Raw genomic sequence first — 10,275 nt, 5'->3', positions numbered from 1 at the left:
TCCAGGGCTCTAATATTTTTTCCGTATATTCGTATATTGCATAAGTATATAATATTTTACACGTGTTCGGCATAGGATGTGATGGAACGTTCATTTCTGTCATAGGTCTTTGTGTGTCTATCTTCTGTTCGATATTTTCTCGATTTAATTCCTGACGTATCTCTCGCTACATCTATTAGTGAAAGTATACAGATAGTACGTAAATACTATCTTCTCTTTTTTGCGTATTTCTCTCTCACTGCGCGAAAGAGATTTATTTACAAAGTATATGTAGAGGCTACTCGACTATACTCCAGAGAACTTACGTAAGTTATAACGTTCTATTGCGTCTTTCTTTATATGTGCGACTATGCGAATTTTGATGTAATATAAAGAGACTTATCTCGGAGATATGTAGGAGACGAACGAAGAATGAACGAAGCTCGTTAATCGATACCACTTTTTGTATATTACGATTGTGTCTAATTGCCATATTCCGAATTTAATTCCTCCTATTGTAACGAAACATGAATATTATAAAAAGAGAAATAAAAACATAAGATCCATAATTATTGCGTTAGTATCATATCGCCGTATCTATTACATAATATACCGCGAGAAGATTTCGATTCACATTTTATATTATTTATTCATTAGCAATGCTTTATTACAAGTTTGGTACATAAATATACATACGGCTTGATTTATTTGCATCTTCGATATTTTTCAACAATTTATGAATAATCTCCTAATGCAGTATAATTTATTTATTGATCTTGATCACTGAAATATTTTCTTGGTGTTATCACCAATTACATAATACAAGAGCAACAATACGAACTTTTTTTCGATGGGTGAATATATATAAATTTCTTTGGCAAGTTATTACATCTTTCCAATATCAGAACGTTTTTTCTATTACATATTTTCATTCAAGTAGTTTCAAAATCTCCTTCATAAAAGGTAAAATGTACATATAGCTTATTTTTAATGGATAAAGTAAACGTATTATATAGGTTCTTATTACTTGCAATATTGTGCTTAATAAAGACATAAAACTTAACAAATGTGAACTATCAATTTGAAAATTAGCAAGCAGTTTAAAAGGAACAAAAATCCGCGAATAAAGAATAATTCCTTTTCATGGCGAATAAACTGAATATACATCTTAACTACTAGCTAGCGAGCTAGTAGTTAAAATGTGTAATATTATACAAAGAAAAACTATTCATATAATAAATAATTTTCTTGCAATATATTCTTCTACAGATTAGCTATCGAATTGGCATTAATAAAGTATGAGAAGAAGAGATAATCAATTAGAAGAGAAAATTATTTTATTTTGGCCATTGTGCCCGCAAGAGGTATTTCAGTAACTTATGAATTTAATTATAAAAGCGAGGCTGCTACGTGGTATCAATCTAGTAAGTACATGGACCATCCCATGATTAAGTCATGCTCGCTTAATAGTACAAATGACAAAGAAAGTTTACGAAATTTGAGGAAAATGTTTGCGAAGGCATTATTTATATATTTAAAAGCAAGAAATATCTTCGGCGAGAAACAGCCAGTTAAAAGTATCAGCAGCAAGATAAAATTAAACCGTCACACGTATCTCGTTCTATTTAACCCAATCGATAAGTTATACAAGTTACAGTCTAATATTTCGCTAAAGACTGCACCTCCTAGAGGGAACGCTTTAGCGTTTCGGAAAAAGCATTTTTTTATTCCAAGTTTAACAACTCGAAACCATGTGTCGTTGATTCGTCGCGAAAGTAGTACAATGTTTACTACGACTTCGTTTGCGTGGATTCTTCCTTTACTTGGAGCTGGGAACTGACATTGCTTATTAAAGGTACATTCTTACCACTTTGCAGGCTAGAATGACTCGACGATCGACTATGGCTTTGACTGTTAGCACCAACTGGCGTTTGCACTAGAGGTTGAGGCGGAGTTCTGGCGCCAGAACCATTACTGTTTGTGAAATTAGGTTGCAGCTGCATGTGGTACTTGTAGATATTTTCCGTACTCTCCACGACACCTGTTTTAATAAATATTGTCTAAAATAATCTCTTATTACGATTATCCTAAATATTTCTATCCTTCAGAAAAATATGATTGTGATAAATAAATGCTTGTTATATCGAAACTATAATTACCAGCTTGCAAGTTTAGACTACGACCGCGGACACCTGTTTCCTTCGAAATGGGACTCCACCAATTGACGAAAGTTCCTACTACGGGAACATGCCTGAGAATACCCTCCTGCCATAGTTTCTCTGCGTTTTCTCTTTCTAGATCTGTTTGTGCCGTCTCGATACCTCTCTTAACTACTTCGGAGATAGTATCCATCATTTTAGAACTAGCTTCCACTTCCTGGCCAACTTGTAAGACTAAAGACAACAATTCAGCCACATCTGGAAATAATATCATTCGATGAAAAAGGAGACGTATATATGGAATGACAATGTTGCTAAAAGTGCGTTTACTTGCCTGTATCTTGTGTTACCATGCCAAATCGCACGCAAGCTAAACCATCCGCGCCTTCCCCGAGGGAAAATGCGGCATCCGTGCTGCGCAGGGTTTCGACCAATTGTGTATTTAGTTTATTCAATTCTTCTTTTGACTGATCAGTCATAACCTGAATCCAGGTAGGTGGAGCATAACGCACACCTCCCAGACCGGCCCAACCTGGCATTTCTACTAAATGTAAATAATCATTTTCTGAGACTAAACGTAAGAAAGTGTCTTTATGTTCCACTGTTGCCAGCAATATTTCCTGTTGAACGAAATTATGATTGTGTTATTAACAAGTTTACGATTACCGTTGAAGGTAATTGCGACAATTCATCATATCCCTCCGTGCTTTCAACGTTAAATGCAAGAAAATTTGCTAAATAAAATTACTCATAAAAAAAGAGATCAATGAATCATAACGATTATTGTTTCATATCTGATAGGAATATGGATTAATGTCCTTACTATTTGTTGCTCAAGGAAGGTTACTAAATTATCTATATCTTCGCTTGTGGGCGGTTGATCAGGATTCTCTAATGGGCAAATGCGAATCGCGATACCGCACTGTTCTATATCACAAAGTTCTATTTGTATATTGTCAATATCCCTTTGAAGAATTTGCCCCAACCAGGAATTCAACTTATCATAATAAGGCAGCACGCGATCCGTGACTTGAAGATCCCCATTCGAAGATACGAATTGAAAAACTAATGCGTTGGCTACTACTTCAAATAATTGTAAATTGTTCACGGGATTTGCTAGATATTCACTTAAGGTGTAGGACTCCGTTTCGCCGCCAGGCGGTTGACTCTGAAAGAAGATGAATGATAAATTTTTGATAGTCAACGGAACGCTTCTTTTTTTTTGGAATATATGCACTCTTATAAAAACCCACCACTATTCTAATACAAGAGAATCCTTTAATTTTATTATACAACTCTTCCACAGCCAAGAAACATCTTTTAAATCTATTATGTACACCGTCTCGACCCAAAGCCTGTAAAACAGTCCACAAAGGCAAAGTCGGCAATCGTCTCGACAAGGAATCCGCCATCAATCCTGAAACTAACGATAGAGTAGTATCTCTCGGAGTGGGCCTTCCTCCTTTAATATCTGCTAATCTGTACAAAGTCTGTAAGTAAAAATTAAGGAAAATTGGAGCAATAATTGAGTGTAATATATATAACAGATAATTAAATATCAAAGGAATATATAACTAAGTCATAGCGACTATAAATATAATGAGAAATATACAATATCTTAGGAATCTTGAAGTATTCTAATATTCTAGTTTAAATTATAATTATTATATTTACATTATAGTTATTCTGTTAAATTAAAAAAAAATGTGGAAGGATACGACGACTGGTAGTGATGGTATACCGAGCCATGTTCCAAGCGGTAATGTAATGCTGTCCGCTATTTTCGACGGCTGTAATATGAAGAGATTTTTAGAAAAATTCTCCAAAAGTGTTTGGCGATGTTAAAGATCTTCAAACTTTACTAACGATAAACTATACAAATATTTACCAAATCCTTCGCCGAATTGTTCAGCGCCAGCGCAGCTAACGAATGCCCTCTGAGATGCAGCCAGACGTTATATTTGTCACATATTGCTCGTAATCGCGTGATATTGTCGCAATGGCCCGTTAGTACCGAACCAGCTTCGGCTAGGACTAGCAATGGCGTTACATTATTTGATTGAGTGTCTTCTGCTAAGCGTCGTTCCAGCGCTGATACATCCATAGTATGCCTTGATCCGAACATAGTGTTATGCGGGATTGGTCTTATGCAATGAAGCGGTAAGGAAAGCTGCAAAAGTACAACAAATCTTTAACGTGTTGTGTACGTTCAATCAGTGTTTCTCTAGAGAGATTCTTTCTTTAACTTTCTTTGTTTACAAAGAATTAGTATTTACAAATTTTCTTGTGTTATAATGTAATATTCAAGCTTATACATTGAATTAAATTTTTATACTCAGCTCCAACATTTAAAAGGAAGGATCGAAGAGTGCTACCTGTCTGCACAGATGCTGAACAACACCCATGGGTGCAGCAACGGAGCTGTAAATCAAAGGAGGTTGAGACACGAGGGCGGTGAAGCCCTCCTCCATGTAACGTGGGTATTTCCGATGTAGAGCGAGTCGGGTCACCCTGACCAGCCCCTCGAGATGATCTTCGTGGAAGGAGGACGCGCAGTCCACGAAACGGAAGATGTGGCTGAGCCATCTCGTCGTGTCGGCCGCGAGACGACCCGCGAGCTTCTGCGCGTGTGGCTTTGGTAGCGCTACCGCGTAAGCCGAAACGGTGTGCGTGATTAAGGCCAATTTCGCCGCTTCGCTTAGAGCTGGCAAAGGAGTGATCTGACTGATAGGCGAATCTGTAGATCCTGTCTCGGCTGGATGCGGAGCATCCTCGTAAACTACCAAATCCTAAACAAAAATCTCTGGTGAGAAGATCTACGTTTTTAGCTTCTTATAATTGATTCCTTTTTTTACATAATACAACACAAGCTATATATTTAATAAATAATCTAATAACGAATTTGGTCACATTTGCATTACACTAAATTATTGTGAATATTAAAAGCTGTAAATATGTGTGTAAAAACATATAAATATTTTAAACGATTAAGTATACAATAATGATATTGTCATATTAATTAACAGGAGATATATATATATATATTATTTCATAGTTAAAGTTAATTATGTTATGCTGCTGCATTTGGATATTTTATATAAAACAGCCTTTTATGTGCTAATCAATGCTAATCTAGTGTACTTGCAAGTGACCTAATTCACTATAATAAAGAGGAAATATTTTTTATAATTAATTTATATTATTTAATATGTCAAATAATTTATATCATTTAATATATCAAAGCGTGTCTAAGGAAACATGATTTAATGTACATTAACATAATATATACGATGGAAATAGTATTTAGTTTATTAAACCATAATAGAAACATACATTTTTCGATGTTAAAAGAACTGATGAAATTTAAATGTATATCTTATAATTCACACCTGAGTTACACACGAGAACATAAGTTTTTATTATCTGTAATCTCCTAGCAATAATCAACAAGATACATATAAAGTACAAAAGAAATCTTTATTTATGATAAGCTTTAAAGAAAAATAATATCGAGAATACAATAATCTCATAAATAGAAAGTTTATTGCTAGTTTTATTTTTTAAAAGAATTTTTTCAGTTCGGAACTGTGAAAAATAAAATTGCAAAACACAAATAATTATTTAAATAATTACTATTTAAAAATTAGTAAATCTCTGGATTACCAAGACTTATGTTCCAGTTAAGGGTAAAAAAATGTTAAATCAAAAATATCAGAGAAAATTAACTAAAGAAGAAAATGCATATATTTTTTTCAGAATTATATATGCTGCAGTAACACGGATATATTATATAATTTCTATTTCCTATTTTTAGAGATGAACGAGAAGAACGAATTTACAATTGTACGAATCGAGATCCTTTATCTTTGACCCTCTCCGTTTCCTAAATTATTCTAGATTCAAAAAGCTTCCAGTTTTACAAAAATCAAATAAACCTATTACAGAGTTTAGAAATAAATTTCTATCTATCTGTGTGTGTGTGTGTGTGTGTGTGTGTGTGTGTGCGCGCGCGCGCGCGCGCGCGCGTGTGTTACACTTCGAAATCACAATTTGAAAGATAAAAAAACATAAAAAAGGAAAAACAATAATAAATAGAAGAAAAGAAACAAAAAAAATGAAAAGCAGTAATAAACACCGTGACGCAAAAATTACGATGGAAGGAAGTGGTGACAAATCAGAAATTCGAATTTATGTCGTTTTCCAGCGAAGCGAACACACGTGAGCTGTATGTGTATACAAACAACAAAGAACGATACTAAACACAGCTCCCACGTGACATGTAATTATCGTGGCAGTCGCGCTATCAGCAGTGACCAACGAGCGACGCGTAATCAGGTTGGCCGTGCTCCAATCGCACGCGCCGGTTTCCGCTGAGCGAACGTAGGCGCGTAAACGCGGCCCACACCACCACACCTGTATCAACGCTAATATCTCGTCCGGTTTCTTCGGCTGCGTTAGGAATCCTGAGGGGTTGTTCCACGTGGTGCCGCCGCCGTCGGCCGCCCGTTCCACCGCCCGTTCCAACCGCGCGATCACCTGCGACGCCTGGAACTGCAATGCACCCACCTCGCCCGTCGTTGTGCTCGGCGAACCATCGCCACCGTCGTCGCAGTCACCGGTGCCACCGACCTGTCAAAATCGAAGAAACACCCACTGGGTTAACCTTACGAGCGCCGTTGTCGCACGTCACGACGCGCGATCGCGATCACTCAAGTCGCCGATCGTCGCGATTCGCTAAACTCGTTAATTGCCGCACGAGTACGCACCTCCGATATATTTTGCGCTATACTTTCCATCGTCGCGTTATCGTTTGTGTCAGTCTCCTCGGCCATCGTGGCAGTAGTCGTGGCCAGCAGTACCGTCCCGTCGCGCTGCTGACGTTGGCTCGATTTGGGCTCCGATTAACGATCGATCGAACGCATACTTGAATATGGGAATTTTGTCCCGACACTCCCACATAGCTGAGACGAATGTAGAGCATAGCGGAATAAAATTGTCTGGAATTTTTGCGAATTTTATCAAGAATTGCAGATGCGAGAAGAACCGGGGCCCGATGAGCGTGTGAGACGATACTTGCTTTATCGATATGGTCGCCACAGCGCCATTCGTTCAATTCGCGAATATCATGAGAATATCTTCCTGCGTTTGATTGCGTTCCTTTTTTATCGCGAAAAAAGTAAGAATTTGCACATTCGAACGAGCAACATTTTAAACTTCGCTTATTAAACACATTTCAGTTTACCGAATATCAAATGTAGTTAATAAATTATTATTTATAGCAATCTCTTTTATTACTCTATCATATAACTTTTTATCCTTATATCTTAATCGCTTATTTATTAGCGAATACATTTGCTCTACACAGATAATCGCGATAAAATCTAATCTAAAATTAACAAGGATTGGTAACATTGCAAAAAAAATAATGCTGTATAATATATACATATATATAGTATATACATGTATGTATATATCTACAGAGTGTCCCGAACCTTTTTGCCAATCACTTTTGTATAGAGCGAACTAAACTGAGTCGAAAAGTCCTCTACCATTTTGCAATTTTTGCAATAATTAACATAAGATATTAATTACTAAAAATTGCAAAATATTAGTCTTGAATAATTTTTTACTCAAATACTATCAACTTTACAGAAAAGCTGCAAGAGACAAAAATAATTTATTTTCTTCTTATAAAGTTCTGAGAATTTTTTCTGAATTTTTTATCAACTTTTTAGTACTGCATTTTCTTATTCTTATAAACATGAAAAAATACGGTATCAAAAAATTCTGAAAACATTCTCAGAACTTTATAAGAAGAAAATAAATTATTTTTGTCTCTTGCAGCTTTTCTATAAAGTTCATAGTATTTGAGTAAAAAATTATTCAAGATCAATATTTGGCAATTTTTAGTTATCAATAGCTTGTTAACTATTGCGAAAATTGTAAAATGGTAGGACTTTTCGACTCAGTTTAGTCCGCTCTATCTACACAAGTGATTGGCAAAAATGGTCGGGACATCTTATATATATATATATCAATTATTTCTCTATATTGTGCAACATTTTATATTTAATACAGTATTTTTTGGACAAGGTATTACACAATATATAGAGAAATATTAAAAAATTTTGTAATCAATGATAAAAATTTCATTAATGGCAAAATATGCAATAAAAATAAGAACATAATTTTTAATAGTAGAAGTAGAGGAAGGTGTGTTGTGTAAGTGAATATAAATTTTTATTATAACATTATATTTACGTAACAATGTGTATTCACACATACGATTTACACAATTTGAACTGTAGCACCGACCTTGGTGAGAGCATCTCGCAATTTCTCAGCTTCGTCTTTCGCTATATCTGCTTTCACTATTGTAGGTGCGCTTTCAACGAACTTTTTGGCCTATTTATACAAGACAATTTTTATATAATAATATTGTCATTTTTATTATTTTCAAAGATTATGAGATTCAATACCTGAACAAGGTTTGTGTCTGGCAACAAGCTCTTCACTTCTTTGATTAACGCTACCTTCTGTTTCTCATCAAACGCCATTAACTTAACAGTGAACTCCGTTTGTACTCGCTTTTGTTCTACTTCTTCTTCCTCCTACCAAAAAAAATTACAATTGTTTGCTTAAATTCTATTTCAAAGATTTGACATATGACAACAAAATCCAATTCTATTCTCTACCACTTATCTTTTAATTCTCCGGAGCTGATAATGGATTTATTGAATCCACTGAATTTTAAATTTCTTTGTAAACAATGTTAAATAATTTAATTTCCTCCTGTTATATGTATAAATTTTTTCCTAAAATATATATAGCATTTACTTTTTATAAATGTTGTCATTTGATTTTTTGAAATTAATTAGCACCTTTTAATTAACACAAATTAAATGGATCTTACAGTGTTATGGCGAATTCGATTGGAAGCACTAGTGTGCATATTAAAGCTGTTGTACACTGATTTATTTGAGTATAAAAATAAAATGCAAATATTTCGAATTATGAAATACATATTTTACCTAATAGTACAATAAAATGTATTGAGTATTTCATGATTTAATTGATTTCTATGTTCATTTATAAACATATCTTTACATTATTTTATGCACGATTGCTTTAATGTGCACCAGTGTGCACTGAGTATATCCAATCGAATTCGCTATTAATAACTGTGTTACAGAGTTTGATATCAGCTCCAGAGTTAATTAAGTAAAATTTCTCTATTTTTTAGAACTATATTCCATAGAATAAAACTCATACAAGAGCACATATACAAGATATTATGACAATTACCGAAGCCTGAGATGCAGCAACAAATCCTCCAACAGGCATAATAGGTGCATCTGGTAGATTCAATCGTTTTTTTAATAACTCGCTAAGCTCTGCTACTTCTATCAGATTGAGAGCGGTGATGTCATTGGCTATTTTGTCAATTTTCGGATGTATCGGTTTCTCAGCATCAGATGGAGAAGGTGATGATGGTAGTGGTGGTGGTGGTGCTGCTATTGCTTCTGTCGCTGCCGCTGCGCTCGATTCCGTTTGTCGGACAACACTAAATGTAATAAATACAACACATAAAATATAAGCTAAAAACATTACTGCAAGCAATTTTAACAGAATTATGCCCGTTTCTACCAATACAGTTTAACTTTAATCTCAGTTCAACTAACTTTTCATCTTTTTCTAGGTTTAAGAATAAGAAAAAGATGAAGAGTAAGTTGAACCAAAATTGAAGTTAATCCACATTGGTAGAAACGGGCATTAGTCTTTTCAAACTAATCGGAGTTTAATCAAAGTTTGCTTGATCCTCATAATAAAATAAGTGAAAATGAGATAAATTTTAGGTTATGTAACCGTCTCATTCACGGTTTTAATCTCACCATTTGTGAAATCGACGGAATTGAGGAAGGCTCTGCCAAGATAACAAGCGAATTGTGTTAATCATGTCAAATCGAAACAGTTACAAATTAGTTGTAAATGTGCTTTCGTAGAAAATGTAAGGTAGAATCAATTCGATCACTGCTGTCCGGTTACAGTAGTCAACAGCATTCTTCTTCTTTACTAATGCTGGATTCACACTGCATCCGATTCATGTTACTCGCCGCTTGGAGCGGCTATATCGTTT

General features: G+C 34.9%; 2 protein-coding genes across 2 annotated transcripts; both read right to left on the bottom strand.

The window, feature by feature from the left end:
- Positions 1 to 1,267: 1,267 nt before the first annotated feature.
- On the bottom strand, positions 1,268 to 7,334 carry LOC108764767 (pyridoxal-dependent decarboxylase domain-containing protein 1). Its single transcript, XM_018513145.1, has 10 exons — positions 6,905 to 7,334; positions 6,552 to 6,767; positions 4,514 to 4,927; positions 4,027 to 4,308; positions 3,857 to 3,928; positions 3,392 to 3,628; positions 2,962 to 3,306; positions 2,473 to 2,758; positions 2,139 to 2,396; positions 1,268 to 2,020 (listed from the first exon to the last, which is right to left on the bottom strand). Exons 1-10 carry the CDS (start codon positions 6,968 to 6,970, stop codon positions 1,770 to 1,772), a joined length of 2,427 nt encoding a protein of 808 aa, XP_018368647.1. The 5' UTR covers positions 6,971 to 7,334; the 3' UTR covers positions 1,268 to 1,769.
- A 1,023-nt stretch (positions 7,335 to 8,357) lies between these two features.
- Positions 8,358 to 10,217, bottom strand: mRpL12 (mitochondrial ribosomal protein L12). The gene is made up of 4 exons (XM_018513072.1): positions 10,031 to 10,217; positions 9,444 to 9,702; positions 8,618 to 8,749; positions 8,358 to 8,543 (listed from the first exon to the last, which is right to left on the bottom strand). Exons 1-4 carry the CDS (start codon positions 10,093 to 10,095, stop codon positions 8,427 to 8,429), a joined length of 573 nt encoding a protein of 190 aa, XP_018368574.1. The 5' UTR covers positions 10,096 to 10,217; the 3' UTR covers positions 8,358 to 8,426.
- Between the last annotated feature and the right edge of the window lie 58 nt (positions 10,218 to 10,275).

Source organism: Trachymyrmex cornetzi, unplaced genomic scaffold (assembly GCF_001594075.2).
Source record: "Trachymyrmex cornetzi isolate Tcor2-1 unplaced genomic scaffold, Tcor1.1 scaffold45, whole genome shotgun sequence".
In the NCBI taxonomy this organism is placed as follows: domain Eukaryota; kingdom Metazoa; phylum Arthropoda; class Insecta; order Hymenoptera; family Formicidae; genus Trachymyrmex; species Trachymyrmex cornetzi.
Note: the sequence above shows the minus strand (reverse complement) of the source record. Positions and strands in the feature narration are given on the sequence as shown.